We start from the raw sequence: 21,897 nt of genomic DNA on the forward strand, positions 1-21,897 counted from the left end.
GCTTTTTTTTATCATTGGTAAAACCTCAAAGTGAATTTTAATCCCAAGCATTTTTACATGGATACTTACTGCACTTGGAAGGTGGGTTTTAAAAGTGGTAGATTTATTAGTCAGGGCTTAATGTGGGCTAGAGGTCACAGAAGTCCCCACTCCCACCACCTAAGAGCTTTAAGGACTCATATATGAATCAGTATGGTGAGGAAATAGTCTGTCGTAATAAGGTTCCAGGGAAATTTGACTCCTTGAATCAGTTGGTGCCCAAAGAAGCAAATATAGACTGGAAGCCTTAGAGTCTAAGGAACACCTAAGAGTTTTGAAACTCCTCATTATTCCTTCTCAACAGGCCACCTGCAGGTAGGGAAACAGCACAGAAACTCCATGCTGTGAAGAATAATGATTCTAACTTCACTGGATTTACTTTAATCACAGGTTATTTAATCAGTCTGCTGTTGGTGAAATCTTTGTGGTTTCCTTCTTTTTTTGTTGCCATTAAAATTATAACCCAGATATCACCTAGAGGCTTCAGTGCACTGACAGAATTGAGTAAACTTGGTTCCAATATCCAGGGTCTGTGGTAATTCAAAGACTACTCTACCCTTTTAGTGGTTTAATTCCTCTTAGGTTTCTCTGTTCCTGCCCCAGGTCATACCTGGGTATGAAGCTGCATTCTCTTTTCAGGTGCCAACCAGAAATCTCATCACACCAAGCATCTCATGATCTTAGTGAAGACTTATGAGCTGCAGTAAAGGGTGGTCACATTGTCGATGACATAACCACCCTCTCTCTCAAGCAATCAGTGACCCTCTCATTTCCTCTCAGATCTAGATCCCTCTGACCCTTTCAAACCCTCATAGTCCCTACACATTACCCTGTGAAACTCTCTAGAAAGTGAGGTATAGTAAATGAACTCCCTATAATATTTATTTCAAAGCCCAATGAAGCCTATCTGGATTCCTCAGTTCTCTAGTATTCTGGGCACAACGTTGTCTTTCACTACATCAACACTGTGAGACATCTTTTGGGGTGCCTTTCTAGCTCATGATGACAGTCCTCTGAGACCGGTACTAGTGACTCTGTTTTCCCAGGTATCTTGACTGAACCAGCTTGACTGATCCAAGCTGGACCAGTTACCTGGGGATTTTGCATTAGAAGTGATCTTCAGTTTTCATCACTGCGTGTGGCTGGGCTTGAGGCATGTACGTTTAGAGCTGAGGGGCAGCTGGTACATGAAGACAGAGAAATTGGGTCTACAGAGAAAGAAGTATATTAAGATACTTTTAGCTGGAAATAATACAAACCTCAAATCAAAAGGTTTCCCACTTGCCTGAGTGTGTCTGTAATGCTCTCTGCTTCTCTAGTCTATGCTGATGGGCCTCTGTGCTAATACCCACTGTGTGGCACGTATCCAGTACTGATGTCCTTGGAGGGCCCCTCTGGGCCTCCCACTTCACAGTTCCCTGATGAGGGGGATCCCAGCTCCAGCTTGACCATTTCTTCTCAACCACTGCCCCTTGTTGCAAGGGTCTCTTCCAGCCAGCAGCCTTCTTGGGTAGGGTCAGATGAAACAGTCCAAGTTTAGCCACCTATTCCAATGTACAGTGGATCCAGGGGAAATACGTATTTCCTTGTCACACCATATCACCTTCCGTTCTTGGTCCCTTCATATAGCTAGCTCCCTCCAGGCTTCTCTTCTCTTGTTCATATTTGTCTCTTCCTTGTTCAAATGGGGAAATTGGCAAGCATGCTGCTTCAGCAAATCGCCAACTAAAGCATAGACCTCACTCCAGTCTAGACAAGGGCCTCCCTTCTCACTTGTCATCCCTGGAGAGACAGCATCATCTGCCCCTCTCCTACTGGGAGGACGAAATCTCTTCTCAGTATGAAGAAATTCACTCCCCACAAATCACCATGGCTCTCTCACTCCTCCCCACTTCTCCTACAGAGACAAGAGGGGTGGGGTGGTTGGAGCAAGGAGGAGGCTGGAAGTGTCTAGGCTGTTTCTACCTACTCTCTTGGGGAAGTTGGCTGGCTCCAATTACTGGCAATTTTCATAAGAGTGTGGGTTAGTTAGCACTTTTCTGTTCTCACCTGTGGGCCCTAACCACCAATTCTGGGACAACAGGGGAAAATCACACAATATCCTATTAGAGCAGTAACAGCCATCTCTAATATTTCTTGAGCAATTGCTGTGTGTCAGGCAATGTACATTTTATAATAACTGTCTTATTTATATGTCACATCAATTCTATGAGGCAGATCCTATTATTTCCCCCATTTTTCAGGTGAGGAAACTGAGGCTTGTAGACTATCAAGCCCCTTGGAACTGATATCCAGACCCAGGCTGTAGGGTTGCAGGGCCTTAAGTGATCTTCTATACTCCCTCTCTTTTATACAAAAGGGAAGCATGCTTACTCATTTATTTATTTATTTTCCACTCTTTTTTGTGGGGGAGATTATTTACTTACTTACCTATTATTTTTAATGGAGGTACTGGGGATTGAACCCAGGACCTCATGCATGATAAGCATGCCCTCTACCACAGAGCTATCCCCTCCCACCCTGCCCATCCTTTTTTAAGGATCTATTCCTTGAAATAGAACTATTGTCATAGAGAATGCACCCTTTTCCCAAAATACTCTCTAGGAAGACAGAACCAGATAATAATTTCCCTGATATTTTTGCCAGTAAGGGATATTGTAATTTGTTTTATTTTTCCAACGTGATGTGAAAAAATGAAATTTCATTATTGTTTTAATTAACATTAAAAAAAATTCCAGGTGAGGTCGAACATTTTATGCTTATTTGCCATTTGAATTTGTTCTTTATAAACTTTGTCTTCTAATTTTTGGTCCTTTTTTTTTCTGATTGACTGATGACAACTATATCTCAAGAATATTTGAAGTCACATATGTTGAGGATATTTCTTCTCAAGTTGCTGTCAAAGAATAAACTTTTTATTGTGGGAAAGTATACATAACATAAAATTTATCATTTTAACTATTTTTAAGTGTACAATTGTGTGGCACCAAGTATATTCACAATGTCAGGCAACCATCACCACTATCCATTTCCAGAACTTTTTCATCATCCCAAACAGAAACTCTGTATCCATTAAAAAATAACTCTGATCCACTCTTCCCTACAATCCCTGGTAACCTCTATTCCACGTTCTATGAATTTGCTTATTCTAGATTCTTCATATATGAGGAATCATATAATATTTGTTCTTTTGTGTCTGGCTTATTTCACTTAGCATAATGTTTTCAGGGTTTGTTCATATTGTACCATGTATCAGAGGTTCATCTATTTTTGATGGCTGAATAATAGTCCATTGTATGTATACACCACATTTTGTTTATCCATTTATCTATTGTTGCACACTTAGCTTGTTACCACATTTTGGCAATTGTGAATAATCTGTTGTAAATATTGGTGTACATGTATCTATCTGAGTCCTTTGTTTTTGATTCTTTTAGGTTTATACCTAGGAGTGGAATTGCTGGATCATATGGTAATTCTACGTTTAACTCCTTCAGGACAAAGTGTAACTTTTAAAAAGTTAAAAACATACAAATATATATAGCGAGGACATGTCAGTGATTTACTTAACTCATTAGTGAGGACAGCAGCAGGACAGTAAAGCTGATTCCATGGGGAACTCAAGATCCTGGAGTGAAAGAAAGAATGCTGAAATTAGATTGCTAAATTAAATAGAAAACCTGTTGTTGTTCTACAGGGCAATAAAAACACAGTCTTTGGGAATATCTTTTCTACCAGGTAGAAATTATTTGCATCTCCCAAACAAACACCGTTTGAGACTTGTCAATCTTCTATAAGTTAACATCTAATTTGATGAAGTCTGGGCCCTAATTGATAGAAAATAGCAAGTCAAACAAAGTGATGTTATCCTCGAGAATCACAGGATCCTCAGGTAGGCTTTTTAGATGTTTCAGTCTGATATTGAAAGAGCAACCATTAATCTTTTTGTCCTATCTCCAAATTTTGGGTGATTTTTCTGACCTTTTACGTACTGCTTTTCATTTTGTTTATGGTCTTTTTTGCATTCATTTTTCTTTCTTTGCTTTTACTGTTTTTGTGTTTGTTGCTATGTTTGCAGAAGTTCACTATATGTGTGTGTGTTTATATAAATATATATGTATATGTATATGTTTACTTTTATTTTCTGTTAGTTGTATGTTTTTATTTTTGAAATTTAATTTGTAGATTTTAAGTATTTGATTTATCAGAAATATATTCTTGCAGAGAATTTGAGATAGGAATCTAAAATTTTTTTCCCAAATGGTAAGCTAATGTCCCAACATCACCACTCTCTCTCACTAGTTTGAAATGCCACGTATCATTTACTGAATTCTAATACTTGGGTGTATTTCTGGACTTTTATTTCTGTTTGTATTTGTCTTTTCTGGTACCATTATCACAGTTGTAATTATTACTGCTTCATTACCCTGTGTTCCCTCTTGTAGTTCCGATAGGATGGCTCTGCTATCAGCAACCACAACTTCAGTCAAGATAGCTACTCCTCACAGAGGCAGGGCAAGTGGCCAGCCTTGCCTCACAAGTGCCAAATATTGCAATGCTTTAAGAAATTTCACTGAAAATTCTAGAGAAAGACACTCACCTATGGAATCTGAAAGTAAAAGCTGAGTGGGGTGTGTGTGTGTGTGTGTGTGTGTGTGTCTGAGAGAGAGACAGAGAGAGTGAGAGAGACAAAGAGAGAGAAGCTCATTCATGAACTTCCTCTAGACCACGTGGTTATACTTTCTGTTCATTTACATGGAGATGCCAGATTGTCACTGTGTCCCCTCCACTTTGGAAGGGGATTTTACTTCTAGAGAAAAATCGCTAAGAACAGAGAGAAGCCCCAGTGGAGGCATTTTAGTCACTCCACTGACGTTCTGAATGAGTGGAAGAGGTCTTTTAGTGTGGTGGAGCCTTCCTGGGCACCTGGATCTCTTCTCATTTAGGGCTAAGATTGACCTGCCAAAGATAAGTATGCTGTTCCTTCCTGACTGCTCACAACATGTGCTACTAGTATAGGAATAAAAAAAGCTTTCACCAGCTCCACTTACTGGCACAGACTGATGAACCCAGTAAGGATATTCAGCTGGGATCTTTAAGGTCACTGCTCTTTTTGAAGAATAAGCTTTTGCCTACAGTGGAAATATTAAAGCCATATTTAATAGACTGAATATATTCTTAAAGGGCTAGTCATCCCATTTTGAAGAATGACTTATTAACCACATTTCTACTCTTTGCTGAGTAACTTACTCTGTCAAGGCATTTCAGAATTCGTAAAGTTCTTATCATGCTTTTGTTTCACAATATCTCCATAGTATAAGTTTCTTCTGGTTACCTTCTCCAGGCTTGTCTTTGTCTTATCTGGAAGAGAAACTCTGATGCTTCCAGTGAGCTCAAGTCCTCTCCTCTCTAGTTTCAGCATGCTGTTGCTGATCCTGGGGCCTTTGGCCATGGGGATGGATTCCTGTGCTCTTGCCAGGAAAACCTGTTAGTCACTCTTCTCTGAGTTAGGACTTGCCTGGCTGGTGTTCAAGTGTCAAACTGTAATCGTCTGTGATATATTTAGATTTTGAACTCACATTGCGTTTGAACATTAGTTACATGTCAACAAAGAAAATAAATGGTCCTCCTTTCATTGTGAAGCAATGTATGGGCAGAATGCCACATGAAATTGTTTATAGTAACACTGAGTCTTTATCAAATTACAAATATTCAACTTCAGATTCCTCTTCAATCAGGAAACCTGAAAAGTGACCTATTATTGGAGGACATATGGCCTTTTAAAATCATTGTCCTTGAATCTTACAGCAAGAAGAAAAGAGTCTTGTGTTCTGAGACAAAGGAGCTGTATTTAGCTGAAGGGAAACCAGCACAGGATACACTGAGTCCTGATGAATTTGATAGTTTAAACAAAAGATGGTAAGAGAGTTTTGTAATTTGTAGACAGGAGATGGCAGCTGCTACTATGGCAGGATAGCTCCCTTGGGGCTTCCTCTGTGCTCAGGAACAGGACAAGCCAGAGCAGAACTGGGCTGAGCAGGTCAGAGTCATGTTTCTGCCCTCAGCAAACCAGACCAACAGGCAGGACTTTGGGGCGGAGTTAAAATGTCAGCTGCTAGAGGTGGAAGAAGGCTGAGTCTGGGTCTGGTTGAGGAGAAGGTGGAGCTGATAGGTAAGGATGCTGGAGTCAGACGAGGAAATTAGTGATCAAGGGACCTAGATGAAGGGGGTCAATTTTTATGATCAAATCAGCTTGTGTGACACAAAGAAATCAATGCAAAGTTCATCAAACATTATAAGATTATAAAGAGAGAAAGAGTTGCAACCGATGATCCTACAGGACATATGCATAAGTGTAATCCGCCTGAATAAGGACGAAAGAGTGAGGCTTTGGGGAAGGACCTCAGAATGAGATCATAGTGCTACTACGTAAACAGATATTATGATACAGTGAGGAAGGACACTAGGATTTCAGCCAATTGGAGTTAGAAGAGAACTGTAATGGTAGTTTCTGTATCAGAACAGTGTTATGATTAGAAAAATACTTGAGGGAAAAAAATTGGAGACTAAATTGTGCTCTTGACCAGTACTTCTTATATTTACACTTATATTCATAATTAAACAAAGTTTAAGCAGGTTTTCTCTAGGCCTATCAGAGCATTTAAAATGGTAATATTAACCTATTAATAGCTCACAGAACACAGTTTAGGGAAGTCTAATTTAACCTAATATTAAAAAAGGCACAACCAAATTCAACCATTGTATATACATAACAAAAATACTGAAAGGTGGAGTGGAGGGTACAGCTCAGTGGTAGAGTGCATGTCCAGCATGCATGAGGTCTTGGGTTCCATCCTCAGTATTGTAGTTAAAAAATAAATAAATAAATAAATCCAGTTACCTCCCCCATCCCCCGCCAAAAACCAAACAAACAAAACTACTGAAAGGAAGGAAAGTATTCCAAAACATCAACAGTAAATGACCCTCATTGAATTATTTGTCTTATCCTTTTGTGTTTCCCATAATTATTCCCATGAGCCTTTACAAGGCACAGGAGCTTAAAGAAATCAGTGGTGTAGTTGCAGGAGGCCACAGTTGAAGTCAGAGTTTTAAAAGCTGTGTGACCTTTAACAAGTTGTTTAACCTTATCAGGCCTGTTTTTTTCCATCTTTAAAACTGGAAAATAACACCTACCTAATTGGTCTGCTGTGAAGATTAAATGAATTATTATATCCAAATCACTCAGCACAATGGCATGTACTGTAGGCGGTAGAGATGAGGTAATTCCTATATTATTGAGTTATTAGAATTTTAGAGTTTAAGAAAGGAGTGCTGCTTTGACTATCACCCTGGTCCACTCACTGTGATATCACTGAAGCCAGAAAACACCATTATCTGAGCTTGCACATTCCTCGTGAAGCAAAGAATTGCAGAAGCTGCTCCAGAATGTAGGACACGATTCCACTGAACACTTGGCAGGGAAGATTATGAATTCACAACTGACTGAGAAAGTTTTGTCTCGTGGTGGAAAGGCTATGAACACTGTTTATTTTCATTCATTCCTGAATACTGTATATTTAAAATGAACAAACAAAAGCCTTGCTAACTGCTTAGAATTAAATTTAATCATCATACCAGGGAAAGATATTTGACAACTTCCTTCTAAAATACGCAAGATGCTCTGAGTATTTTAGAAAAGAACTTGTGCTCCACCCACAGTGCCTCTAACATTAAATATGCTGGCAAATTTATTGCTTCACAATTGTGATTCTTGGAAGCTTGTCCCTTTAGATTCTTTAGAATTCTTAAATAACTTTTTCTGACTTCATTTATTTAAATATCCCAGAATAGCCTCTTGAGCTATAAGTTTGATGATCCAGGGAACTATTTTTAGCAGGATGAGTACTCTCTGTGACTGATGTTAGTTACGCTTTATTTTGAGAAGGACAAATTGTGAAAAAGATTGATAGGCTCAGTGGTATTTTAACTGGAACCAGTGCCAAGGCAAATAAGGCAGGTAGGTATGAAGTTGGAACAGAAAAAGATATGGATGTGCTTTTTGCCAATTTAGCTAAAGGTTGTGGAGGCCTCCTGCAAGACAGAAAGCAGAGACAGAGTCCATAACCCAGTCATAGTAATCTTTTAGGTAGTTTAGGCATTTCAGCAAAGGGCAGCCTTATTACTCAAAAACTGAATTCAAACAAACAAACAAACAAAAAAACCTCCAAAAAACTGGATTCACCTTTCGGTGGGTGTTGAGTCAAAAGACACGATCAAGCCAAAGACCAGAAGGAAGGATTTATTACTTGCAGCAAGTAAGGGGAACACTGGGGATCTTTCCCAAAGCAGTGTCTCCCCAAACAGCAAAATTGAGGAAGTTTTAAGCTAAGGATACATGCATATCGATGAAGAGGCTTCGGCAGTCTATGCATATTCATGAAGGGGCTTGAGCAGAGGAGAATTTGACATAGAATTGGGACAAAGCTTTAGCTAATTGAAGCCATGAGGGTCAGAAAAGCTCAACATCATTATTCCATCCTCTACCTGAGCGGGGGCCTTAGTTCCCATAGAACTGACAGATGTGTATCAGATTGTTATGGACATCCCTTGAGGAGGAACGAGGACTGTTTTACTATTGAACTATTGTTTCTTGACTGCTTGCTTTTCCTTTGTTCCTGCATTCCCTCACTTTCCTTAAGATCATTAATTACTGAGTCTTGTTTAAGGGCAAGAATTGTGGCTAGGCTTAGATCACAAAATGGTTTAGACCAAAAATGGCTTCGTTTATGTCAAGAAAACCACATCTGGTTCTTCTTCTCTGGGGATCCCCTACCCTATCTGCTATACACCCTGGCTTTTGTTCATCAGGTGCTTAATAACCCAGAGCAGACAGATGGAGATAGGACTCTGTTATAATTACAGCCAGTAATGTATTTGATGTTATTGTGATGTTATTGATATTCTCCTAGGTGGGAGAAAAATAGCAGTTAGAGGAAAGGTCGACTTAGAAAAAAAAAACTTTTAAAACTGTGGTAAAATATGCACAACAAAACTTACCATTTTAACTATTTTCAAGTATGCAAATCAGTGGCATTAAGTACATTCACATTGTGCAACCATCAGCACTATCTACAGAACTTTTTCATCATTCTCAGCTGATACTCTGTACCAATTAAACAATACCTTTCCATCCCCCCACTATCAAGCCACTGGTGACTACTATTCTACTTTCTGTCTGTGAATTTGCTTATTCTAGTTGCCTTGCATAAATGGGATTATATAAACTTTTTTGTGTCTAGTTTCTTTGACTTAACATGGTGTTAAGGTTCAACCATGTTGTAGCATGTGTTAGAATCGTGTTCCTTTTTTTGTATATATACATTTTATTGAAGTATATAGTCAGTTACAATGTGTCAATTTGTGGTGTCCAACACAATGCTTCAATCATACATGAACATACATATATTTGTTTTCATATTCTTTTTCACAAGTTACTACAAGATATTGAATACAGTTCCCTGTGCTATACAGTATGAACTTTATTTTATATATATTAGTATCTGCAAATCTTGAACTCCCAATTTATCCCTTCCCACCCCCTTCCCCCTGGTAACCATAAGTTTGTTTTAGAATTTTGTTCCTTTTTGAGGCTGCATAATATCCCATCGTATGTATATACCACATGTTAAAAACACATTCATGCATCAATGGACATTTGGGTTGTTTCCACCTTTTGGCTATTGTGAATAATGCTGTGAATACTGGTGTACAAGCATCCATTTGTCCTTGTTTTCTTTTTCCAAGGCTTCTCCTTGCTGCCTCTATGCCTCTACTACAGCCTCAGGGAGCACTCAGTATTTGTCTTTGAAGACAAAAACAGGTTTGATTTAGCCAAAATGTGTGGTAATCAGCAAGCTTAAAGGCACACAGTGAGGGCTTTAGGTGCTGTTCTTAGACTGAGGTGCCTTCATAGTAGCAAATGCAGAGATTTGGTAAAATGTACTTTCCTCTTTGCTCATTCACTTTATTAAATGGTTTAATTGATCTAGCTCTGAGTTTGAGCAATACAGATCTTTTTGTGGTTCTTTTCACTGTAGACTAGCTCTCTATTACTGTTTTTTCCAACTTGAAAGTAGCCTTTCGCTTTTCTGGGAAGTCCTCCTAGACTCCCAATTTTGTACATACAACACTTGTCACCCTGTAGTGGGATCCCATTTACTTGTTTAGCAATCCTTGATATTGGCTGGTTTCAGGTTTTGTGTGGTTGAAGCTTATACCATGTTGGGGACCCTTAAAAAATAATTACAAAGTAAATCTTTAGAGCAAAAAAAATCACAACAAACTACTGGAAATGGGGAGATTCAGATTCCCTTTCTTCTGAGTTTTCTTTAAGTGATTTATCAGAAATGCTTATTACATAGAGTTGCTTCATGATCGCCAGCTGGCTTTTCCTCCACACCTGGAATACGTTGTAACTCAGCAACACTGCTCTTCAAGGTGTTGGAGCAAGGAAGGGGCCCTGAAGATTAAGGGTCATTAGCTTCCTGTAATCCTGCCATTTACTGGCTATTCTGAAAGTAGGTAGGACGTGTCATCTATCTCTGTGCGCCAGCTGGAGACAGGTGCTTAGAATGGGTTGGGGATTAAAAGACTTAAGTGCCCTCGGCCCCTCAATCAGATCTAAGGACAGGAGTGGTTTAGAAAATAGTGCGAAAGGCTGAATGAAAAAAACAAGGCGGTGGGATTCAGAGTGGCTTTCTCCCCTCTGCTGGAAAAGGGGGTGCTTGACAGAGCCTGCTCAGGGCCGAGTTCCAACGGCGGCTTTCTCCTCTACCCCCTAATGTACCCTAAGAGGAGTAGAAGAGAGAGGGCCCTCTGGACTTTGAAAGTTAGTTAGCATTCCCATTTTGGAGGGCCCTACACAAGGTGGGACGCAGAAGGTGCCACAGTCAGAAGTTTCTTTAAGCTAAAGAAAAACGGTAGAAGTAGGCCAACAGCGGGTCCTCAGTATTTTGCCTCAAGCCGGCTCTCCCACTTCCTTCTGAAAGGAGACGGGCTCCACTACTCTGCCGCCGCAGGGAGGGCTGCGGCGAGTTCTGTGCGCAGGCTCAACTGGCCAGCCCCGCCTCCCAACCATTTTTCAGCAGCCCTGTCCCTTCCCAGGTTCCCGAGGTTGGACGTGACGTACATTTGTGCGTAACAGGGGGCGGGGCCTCAGAAGCAAACGCAGCTGAGCCGCAGTCTCGCGAGAACATTCTACGCAGTTCTCGCGCTGCGGCTTTACTCTCGTCGCAACGAGATCTTTCGAGATCTTCTCCGCCCCCGCTACCGGCGCTCCCTGTGCTGCCGCTGAGCCGGAGCCGGCCTGAGCAGTGCCCTCTGCTGCGGCCCTCCTTCCAAGAACCTAACCTCTGGCGTGGACACCTGTACGTCCTCCACTAGCCTCGGTCCTCCGGCCCACACGGTCCAGTTTCCGCGCCCCAGCCCCGCCGGGGTCCGTGTCCTGTCTTGCCGGCCGGACCGGGTTCGAGCCCGAGCTGTAGCCGGCGCCATGTCGGTGGTGGGCATAGACCTGGGCTTCCAGAGCTGTTACGTCGCTGTAGCCCGCGCCGGCGGCATCGAAACGATCGCTAATGAGTACAGCGACCGCTGCACGCCGTGAGTGGGGGCCAGCCGCATGCATTGGGGGGTGGGGAGGTGGCGCTTGCTCCGGTCTGTGACCCTCGCGGCTTGGGGAGCGCGGGGCGGGGAGTCTTCTCCGTTCCGAGCCCAGGCCCTGGTGGATAGGGAACCCCCCCGGGTGTTAGGTCACTAGGGGCCGCGACTTCCCGTGTGGGTCTGCGTCGGGGGCGGCCTTTTTCTTGTGGGCCGGCTGCTGAGCGAAGGCTGTGAGTGGGTATTAGGACCAGCGGAGGGCATGAGTAGGAGCTGGAGGGAAGGCAGGCCTGTGCGTGGGACAGAAATGCTCTTTTAGAGAGCAGATACTAGGCTCAGGGCATACTGACGCTTCTTCAGCCCAGCACAGAGTTCGCAGCTTTGCACACGGCAGGCGCTTAGTAGAAGTTAGTTGAATTGGACTGGTTCTGGTTTCTGCCGGCAGTAAGACGGTGGGGCGGCCGGAGCCCCACGTGAGTGGGGGCGGGGTGGCGCCCGGAAGAGAGGGAGCCGGAGCACCGGAGGTCTTGAAATTGGGTTGGCACGGAAGGTTATCAGAAACAGACTGAATAAAATCGACTTTCAGATACCTTTGCATTCACTTTGATTTTTCACATCGTTTCAGTATATTGGACTATGTTGGGTCATTCTCTGGTATCATTCTGTGCGCATGTACCTCTATAGTGTTCCCACTTTCATGATAATACATTCCAACGAGGGTGTGGGCCGCAATTGTTAATGAATGACTCAGGGGCTCACTTTTTTTTAGGACCTACAGTAAGTTAATGGACCTGTATAGTTACAACGCTAAAAAGACCATGACTCACCTAGGTCTTTCCTTGGTTAGCGTGAGTCTACTTTTTGAGTACATACCTTTGAATTCGTTGGCCTCCTTTTGAACAAAGTCTTCTAAAAAGCTGCGTATTTTTTGCTAGGTTCTCAGTGTAGCTCATTAATGCTGTCTGTTTTAAGGCCTATTTTTCACACCTGTCATGCTTTTTCGGTGATAGATTTCTGGCCAACTCTTGCTTCGTCTACTAGACTGATCTTTGCTACCCAGAATCCTCCCAGCATTTCCCTTAAACTTGTCAAATTTCTGCCTCTTATTTTAGACCTAACCCATGTCTATCTCATTACAGATCCAAAAACAGTTCGATGTTTCTTTCTGAATTTTTTAAATAGTTTTAACAGTTTTATTGAGATAAAATTCACATACGTTACAGTTAACTCATTCAAAATGTTTGATTGTTTTTAGTGTAGTTAACAGAATTGTGCACCATCCACCCAATTTTGAAACATTTTCATCAGTCCAGAAAGAAACCCTGTACCCATTAGCAGTTACAAGCTAGTAGCCTCCTCCCGCTCCTTCCATTTTTATAATTTTTAACAGTGGATCTAGTTAGTATTTTCAGGGAAGTGTACACTTAAGTTTTTTTTAGCATTGAAGTTTGTTTTTAAGTATTTAAACAGTAATTCCCTATTTGATATTGTCTTCCATGGATCCTTCGTCTGTAAAGATAATCTTCCCCAAAGAATTAAAAAGGCTTAGAACACTGAGTTAGGTATGTAACTTCTTTGTTTTTTCCTACCTAGAATTGAACATGCTTTAGCTCCAAAGGGAAGAGAATTCTAAATACTGAAACAAAGTGTTCCTGTCTATCCTTTTAGACTTCCATGCTTTCTTTCCCTCCTTTAGACACACAACAACTACAACGGTTTTACCATGAATCTCAGTTTTAGGAACTGAAATAATTGTTTCAGAAAAGAATTTAATCTTCCCAGATCACAGTTAAATTTGTACCAAAGACTGCTTGGTGGGTGACCAGATACACTGTAATTGTGATAAGAGTTTAAATATTTATACATGCTTTTCTTTATATGTTTTCCTTGTATTTCTCAGGAACTGAAAGGAATAATATACATTCAAGTAATTTTTCAACTATGATCTTGATTTGCTTAGGTTTCTGTTTTGGAGTCTTAAGTAGAACATGGGAGTAGAAAGGTCGATTTATTTATTTTTTTGGTAGTGGTTACCGAAGAAAGGATTTGTATCTCAGGTACCCCGGGACTGTGATGTAGGTTTGTTTTAGTGTGAGAATGGAATGAGATGGAGGTTCTGGAGGGTTGGGTATGATGGAAGTTAACTCATTTCAAATTGTGGGTACGACAGGATTTGGATTCTGTTTTTGAGGAGCCAGTTGAGTTACCCAGATGAGACCATTGCTTTCCCACAAAGTTTAGGCTTCCTTTTAGTAAATAATGAGTGCTTCCAATATGTCAGCCATTGTGCTAAGCAAGCACTGGAGGTATTCTGATATACAAACAAGATCCTGCCATCCTGGATTTGGCTGGTGGAGAAAGTCAGATGCTATACAAATATATAATTACTAGGTGTGGTAATGGCTCAGGTGGCAAAGTACAGAATATAGTGATGGGGGACCTAATTTAAATTGGATTTGGCGAGGGAGGATATGGCTGAAGTGGTAGAGCACATGCTGAGCATGCACAAGGTCCTGGATTCAGTCCCCAGTACCTCCTCCAAAAAAGTAAATAACTAAACCTAATTACCTCCCCCGCCAAAAAAAAAAAATGTGGATTTGGGGTGGTGATGGAAGGTGCTCTTTAAAAAATGCCATTTAAATTGAGACTCGGAGAATGAGTAGGAATTAACCACTGAGGTGGTGGTGAGAGTGAGGAATTCCCTGCAGAACCAATAGCAGGTGAGGAAGACCTGAGGCAAGAAGAGTTTGGTACAGTCGTTGGACTGAGGTTTATAGCTACTCTTAAGCCACTTGAAAGAATGCCGTCGAATTCAATCTGGAGAGGAGTTAGGCAGGGTGGACTAGACTATGGCTGGGCTTTGTAAGTCATGTTAAGGATTTTTACCTAGGTACTGTGGGAAGTGATCTAGTTAATATTTAAAAAATGTGATTGGCTTTTTATTTTGTGGGGAATGGATTTACTTGAGAAGGGCAAGAGAAGCAGGATACTTAGGAGGCTATTGCAATATTTAGTTCACGTGGGAGTTGATGTTGCTCTCCACTAGTGTGGTAGCAGGAGAGAGAAAAATGTGGGTGGCTTTGAAATAAACTTTGGAGTTTTAAACTATGAGTGTCTGTAGTGATGTTTTTTGACCAGAGGCTTTGGAATAAGATGGAAAGCCTGTTTTTATATTTAGTTGCATCATTATTGTGGAAAGGGTACATCCTTAAAGCTTCTTTGGAATAAGAGTGTTAACGAACTCGTAAACATTACAGGAGTTAGTTGAGCTGTACTTTGCAAAATTTATAGGGTAGAGATGAATTACTTAAAATCTTGTGTATGGGTAGTTTATATTATTTTAATGGATTTGGTTCCTAATAAAACAATATATTAGAATTTGAAGAGATGAAATTGTCTATTAATAACTGCCCTTGAGAGAGCAAAAGCTGAAAGTATGTGTAGATTCTGGTTAACTGGCAGATTAACATCTGATGCCTTATTTGTGCAAGAAAAGTTCCTCTTGGATGGACCTAGAGATTATCATACTAAGTGAAGTAAGTCAGACAGAAAGACAAATATCATATATCACCTGTATGTAGAATCTAAAAAAAAAATGACACAAAGGAACTTATTTACAGACTCCCAGACATAGGAAACAAACTTACGGTTAACAAAGTGGAAGCAGGGGAGTAAATTAGGAGTTTGGAATTTGTGGATACTAACTACTATATATGAAATAGATAAACAAGAAGGACCTAATGTATAGGGAACTATATTCAATAGCTTGTAATAACCTGTAATGGAAACATATGTATACATATAACTGAATTATTATGCTGTGCACCACCAGAAACTAACACAACATTGAAGATAACTATACTTCAAAAAAGAAGTTTTCCTCTATGGAGTAGGCGTCTTTACATGTGTAGATCTAAGTAGAGCTGCAGGATGACTCGAATTTTTCCGGTTCAGAGAAAAGGAAAGTTGATTTGTTAACTAACGCTTCAGACTACTTACACTTCTCCTAGTGTCTAATTGCAGAGATTATTAAAGTAGTTTCTTAGGCTCATATAAGAACTAACATATGACACCTCATATACAAAACTGATAGGAGTAGTCTACAAGAACTTTGTCATTATATTCTAAATTGGGTTTCCTAAATTAAAACTTTTTTTCCTGACTTAATAAAATACTTGTTTGAACAATAAAAACACTGAAGTGTTAAAGTAAAATTACATTTCCTCTTTAATTGTTTGCTGTGTATCTTTGCATAGCTTTTTCTATACTTCTACAAATATATGTAGGGGGCACACACGCCCTTATAAACAAATAGGATTGAAATATATTTTATAACTGTTTTGTTTTACTTACATGGTAGATGTCTTTCAGAGTCAATAAATATGAATCTACCCCTTTAAATATATAATAGTCCATATTATGGCTGTAACATGCTTTGCATAAATGCTCTAGTTATTTCTAATTTTTTGTGATTAGAAATAGTCTTCAACAAGTAGTCTTTTATATTTATGTTTACGAGTTAACGTTGCTTGTTGGATAGATTTTCAAAATATATGCTTAGAATTTCAGTATATATTGCCAGGATACTTTACAGAAATTTAAGGGATTATACCAGCAACATAAGTGATTTCTCTATTTCACTGGGGTTTGTGAGAATTATGACGAGTTAAAACTATAAAGTGTTTAGAACAATGCCTGTCACATCCTAAATACTGCCTGCATATTTGCTAATAATGCTGTTATTACTTACCTTTTTTGTATTTTTTAAATCTATCAATGGACTGTAAATTGGATCGGTAAATGAAATTATAGAAGTTTGCCTTTTGGGTTCATCAAATACGTAGCTTTTAATGTGCAAGTCTTATTGACTCAGAATTTGTGTTTCTTTAGGAGCTGCACATCTTGCAAGTATGAGTTGTTGATATCAATTTTTGGGTACTTTCTAGTTCAGGGCTAATAAGGCAGTGACTAGAGGATACACTAATTAACATAATAACCATTTTCATGCCAGTTTTGCCTACATTTCTTATTTGATAGTCTAAATATTATGTTAGTTCTTTGAAAAACTCAGTTTTTTATACTGTTTAATAAATTGAATTATAGTCTTAATCTCATGAGAACAGTTCTACACATACTTTTAAACATGAAACTTTGCCTTTTAATGATTGTGCCAATTGCAGCTGTTCATAACATCCTATCAGAATGTGTGTAAATGTTTGGTCAGTAAGTATGTCTTACCCAGGAAAGAGAACAATGCTGTTCTCTGGTTTAAAAAGATTATTATTTCTAGGACTCGAAGATTAGAACAGTGGAGTCTTGTAATGTCAAATCCATGACATAACTTCATGTAATGTCAACCTGTAGTTTGGAATGGAGGAAAAGTGCTATCAGTCAAGCAGCACCTGTCTTGAGTACTGCTGTTTTTAGCAGCATTGACTTGGCCTAGTATAGAGGAAGTATGAGTCCTGCTGTGGAGATGTAATCTTTCTAGTTGAAAATATGAATGACATAAAGCAACGGTAAATAGAATAACAATAAGAGAGTACAGCTGTGGACAAGGTTATTAAGTACAAGTTCAGAGGAGACGTTACATCACTGAGAGATGGAGCGATGAGGAAAAGCAGGAGTGGGACTTGAGCAAATAAGATTAGTAACATGAAAGAAAGGGTTGAGACAGTCTGAATGGAGGTATAGAAATAGGAATGAATCTAATGGGTTTGGTCGGCAGTACAAAAGTATGTATGTGTGGGATTTGAAGTTCGAGAGTCTTATTGTGAATCTTGGACTGTAATGTTAACTAGTTATATTTCTGGGTACGTTAACTTGACTTAAGTTCCTCATGTATAAAATTGGGTCAGTAATAGTTCTTAAGTGTATTTGGGAGAATCAAATGTAGAATGCTTAGCACACTGCCTGGGATATGAAGGCTTAGAAATGAAAGCTGTAGGACAAGGGAGTAAGACCTGCTTGGAAGAAAGAGGCTTCCTGGGGTAGATAGGGATTGCATGCAGGCAGTGTGCAAATTTTGGAATTCCTGGCAAGTTGGAAATAGTACGTTTTCTTTAAATGTCTTGTTCCCGTCAATATCCTCATGACAGAATCATTGTCACTGAAGATTTTTGAGAGCGTATGTTGAGGAGAAACAGACTGAATGGGGGTATTTAGCTTTTTTTTTTTTTTTTTTTTTTTAAGAATTAGTATATTTATTAAGGTTGCCTAGGAGTATTTACCTAAATGGTGATGGTGGCCATCTATGGTGGGAGGGGAATGATTGTGGAATTACTGATAACCATTATGTTTTTCTTTATACTTCACTGTTTTCTAATTTTCTTTGATGAACTTGCACTAGAAAGCACTGAATAGGTTCTAGCGTTGGCTCTACTATTTGACTTAATCTTTTTGGGTTTTCTTCATATTTCAATGTTAGGTTTCTTTGTATAAGCTTCAAATTTAAAAACCCTTTCAGTTTGTGCTGTTTGACAAATTGACCCTCAATTGTCCTTTTGAAAAGAAAATGGTAGGACTTTTTATTCCTCAGTATTTTAAAGATGGCTGATGATTTTAGTGGGAAATTTGAGGTGAAGCAGAACATTCATTGTAAGCTAGTTGGTATTTTTCGTGTGAAACTCAGACCAAGGCTTCATTGGAGGTTTAATAATAGCAATATTTTATTATTTATGATGTGCCAGTCTCTAATACAAGTCCTTTAAAAGTAGGTCAACAAATTTAATCCTTATAACAACCATATGAGGTAGGTGCTGTAATTTTTCCGATTTTAGAGATAAGCAAATTGAATTTCAGAGAAGTTAAGCAACAGAGAAGGTCAGAGAAGGGATTTAGACAGACTCATACTGTCTGATTCTAGAGCCTGAGATCTTTGTACTGCATGTTTGTTCAACTCAGTCAAGTTAATGGTAAAGTGGAAAAGCTAAGAGTTTCTTTCTTCAGTGCAATAGTTCGCTTATTGTTACAGAACTTTTTAGACTGTAAGGATTATGTAACATATTCATTTTCTACAGTATGATAAGAATGTGGACCCTGCTTATACCTTGCAAGATTTAGGCCTTGTTGAGATATAGTTGTTACATTATGTGGTCAAGATGGACATTCCATTAGTGACATTTGATTGCTTTGTTAGAAGTTGGCAACTGTTTGTAGTGTATGCATGCACAGATGAAAAAAGTGAATAATTTGAACTGAGATAAACTTTAGCTTTTCAAGATGTATGAAACACTATTACTGTTAAGAGAGCAGATATAGGGGATGGTACAGCTCAAGTGGTAGAGTGCATGCTTAGTATGCATGAGGTCCTGGGTTCAATCCCCAGTATATCCATTAAAGATAAGTTAATAAACAAACAAACAAACAAACAAGCAAACTTAATTACCTCCCCTCCACCAAAAAAAAAAAAAAAAAAAAGAGAGCAGACGTAGATTTTAAAAGTAAAAATGTTAATTGACTTCACAGAGAATATTACCTAAAGCAACTCTGTACAGTACAACATTCTGTGATGATGGAGATGTTCTACATTTGCATTCCCCAAAGTCCAGTAAGTTTTAAGCCAAGTCTAATAAGTTTTAACAGGTAGAAACGATTTTTATTTGAGGGGGCTTGGGAAGGCTTCACAAAGTGTGTGATATTTCTGGAGAATGAATGAGATTTAGAAGGATCAGAACATTTCAGGTGGCAAATGTAGAGCAAAGCAGGAAGATTGGATGACTGTCTTGTATTGGGGCACTGTGCATGATGTGGAGCTGGGAAATGGGGGTGGGGTTGGGATTGTGAGAGGCCTTCTGGCCTGGGTTTTTTTGTTGTTGTTGTTGGTGATTGGTTTTGTTTGGAAGGTAATTAGAAGCAAGGCATATTCAGAGTTACTGAGTTAGAATAGGAAATTAACCCTTCAAAAGGATATATAGTAAAGTTGGAAACGTTAATTTTCTTATTCTTGGAGCTAGTATTGTTTTGAGGAGATGAAGGTTTGAAGACAGGGCTTCAGGAAACAATGGAAGATAAATAATGCTACCATTTGGTTATGTTGGGATTGAGATCCTGGTGAGATACCTTTTAGAAATTCAGGTCTGGTGGCTTTTAGAAAGATAATAGGTTTCCATGCATAGACTAGAAATGGAGAGGGTGAATGGAGTGGGTAAGATTCCATGCATAGACTACAAATGGAGAGGGTGAATGGAGTGGGTAAGAAGGAGATTGCATTCTCCTAAAGGACATTTTGGGCTGTGATAGGATAGATATTTAAGTGGTACTCAGGAAATTTTTTTCGAGTGATTGGTGGTATATTTGCAGAAATGCTGAGGTTGACACCTGTGCATCTTGAGGGCTAACCCCAGCATGTTCTAGGGCCATAGAGCTTAGGGTTTGTAGGAAATCCGATGAGATCTCAGGTTGTGCATATTAATATATATTCATAGTTGCCTATAACTGCTCTGGGAGATTGGCTCACAGGGGTTCTTACACCGTTGGTTGGAAAGGGTTGAGTTGCAGAGAAGCCCAGCATATGGCCAGTTTGTACAGGGGTGGTAAGTTTATCTAAGTGAAACAGTTCTACTTAGTGTAGTAGGTCATCTAACGTGGTCAGATTTGGACCAAGGCAGTATGACTTCAGAGCCCTTACTCTTATTCATTCTGCTAAATTGGAAGAATTAGGGGTCCAGGGAGGATAGAGAGGGTCAAAACTAGCTACCGTGTTAAGTATGGAGAAATGATCTAGAGTTCTGAGCCCGAACGCTTGCAGATTGTATGATTGTGGATAAATTTACTTGTTAATACATTTTTGGACTCTCCTTTAAAGTGAGGATAGAATAAAGTGCTTAGGAGGGTTAAATGAGATAGTACACATAAATTTATGCAGTGGTTGTTATTAGAGTTGGAGGAAGAGAATGCTTTTCGTAAGTAACTAAGGGGGAAATGGACTCTGGGAAGAGCTTTGTTTTTTAGGATTTTTGGGGTGGTGTGGGTAAATTTGGTCTTTTAGGTTGAGAGAAAACAGCTACTGGAAAGAGAGGCGACAAATATGTGAAAGTAAAGGAAACGTGGGACAAGGTTCCAGAGGGATAAGTTAGAGAGAAAAGCATAGAGGGAAGCACAGAGGCCATGATAGCAAAAGCATCAGCTCCAGTATAGCTGACTTCTTAAGCTTAAACAGTGTTTTAAAGTAGTTATACCTTTAAGCAGGTTTCAATTTTGCTTTCTAAAATAAGCAACATATAGATCAAACCAGCAGGAAGTGTATGAATTGATTTGGAAGAATGTGTTCAGAAGTCAGAATGACAGGTTCCTTGTCAGAAATTGAGTCCTAGTTCTAGAAGCTAGTTCTAGAAAAATTACTTTTTACTTACTTATAATAGGAAAAGAGTTGTTTTCAGGGTTTATAGACTATTCTCTTGGTGAAGTTATGAGCTGTTCTACAACAAAAGGACATTTAATTGACGTATTGATATGAGGGTATATTATTTTATATTGGAATTTATATATACACCAGATTTAAAGAATTAGGTGTTAGTGGAGACTGGTTACTCCATCTTTCTGTAGTATTTTAGACACATGGTCATATTAAACTTGTGCTTCGACATCTGAATGACGGATCTCCTGTTATTCTGAGAAGCAGCCCATTCCATGGATAGTTTTACTCAGAAAGGTCAAAGTCACAGACTTACTGTGTGCTGTTAAAATTATAGGGCTTTTTAAGCTAAGACTCAGAAATCTTGCTTGCTTTGGTTTTGGATGTAATGTTTCAATACGGTTTGATGCTTAAATGATTTTATCTTCTAGGGCTTGCGTTTCTTTTGGTCCTAAGAATCGTTCAATTGGAGCAGCAGCTAAAAGCCAGGTAGAGTTTTTTTTTTTGTTGTTGTTGTTGTTTTGTTTTTGTTTTTTACTAAAATGACTTATTTCTCTGGTTTGTCCATCCTTCCCATTCAGCAACTATTTCAGTGTCCATTATGTGTCCAGCACTGGGAGCCCCTGGGTGTACAACTGAAACAGACAAACCTGATGTCTTTTCTCATGTGCTTGAGGGAGAGGCAAGTAGCTTTTAAAAAGCACAAACAGTGTAATTTGTTTAATGCAAACTACTAGGGTGTATTTTGCCCAGGTATTGCATGATCAAGGTTTTCTTGTTCCTGAGTATTTTAAATGTTCCTTAAAGACTGTCTTGTTGGATTTTCATCTTACTCATATTTAGGGTCA

The 21,897-nt window shown here is 39.4% G+C and overlaps 1 protein-coding gene and 1 non-coding gene across 3 annotated transcripts in view; one reads left to right on the forward strand and one right to left on the reverse strand.

Moving 5' to 3' along the window:
• Positions 1-2,482: 2,482 nt before the first annotated feature.
• Positions 2,483-2,554, reverse strand: TRNAD-AUC. Its single transcript has one exon. It is a non-coding gene; the product is annotated as a tRNA-Asp (tRNA).
• Positions 2,555-11,335: 8,781 nt separating this feature from the next.
• HSPA4 (heat shock protein family A (Hsp70) member 4) overlaps positions 11,336-21,897 on the forward strand; it is a 40,072-nt gene continuing 29,510 nt past the window's right edge. Inside the window, exons 1-3 of one of the 2 annotated variants that reach the window (XM_032476731.1) lie at positions 11,635-11,697; positions 21,481-21,538; positions 21,631-21,731. In XM_032476731.1, the coding sequence (XP_032332622.1) occupies positions 21,651-21,731 (81 nt within the window). In that variant the 5' untranslated portion in view covers positions 11,635-11,697; positions 21,481-21,538; positions 21,631-21,650. Of the gene's footprint in view, positions 11,698-21,480; positions 21,539-21,630; positions 21,732-21,897 lie in introns of both variants that reach the window. The other variant, XM_006179608.3, reaches the window with a different exon arrangement.

This window comes from Camelus ferus, chromosome 3 (assembly GCF_009834535.1).
Source record: "Camelus ferus isolate YT-003-E chromosome 3, BCGSAC_Cfer_1.0, whole genome shotgun sequence".
Lineage (NCBI taxonomy): Eukaryota > Metazoa > Chordata > Mammalia > Artiodactyla > Camelidae > Camelus > Camelus ferus.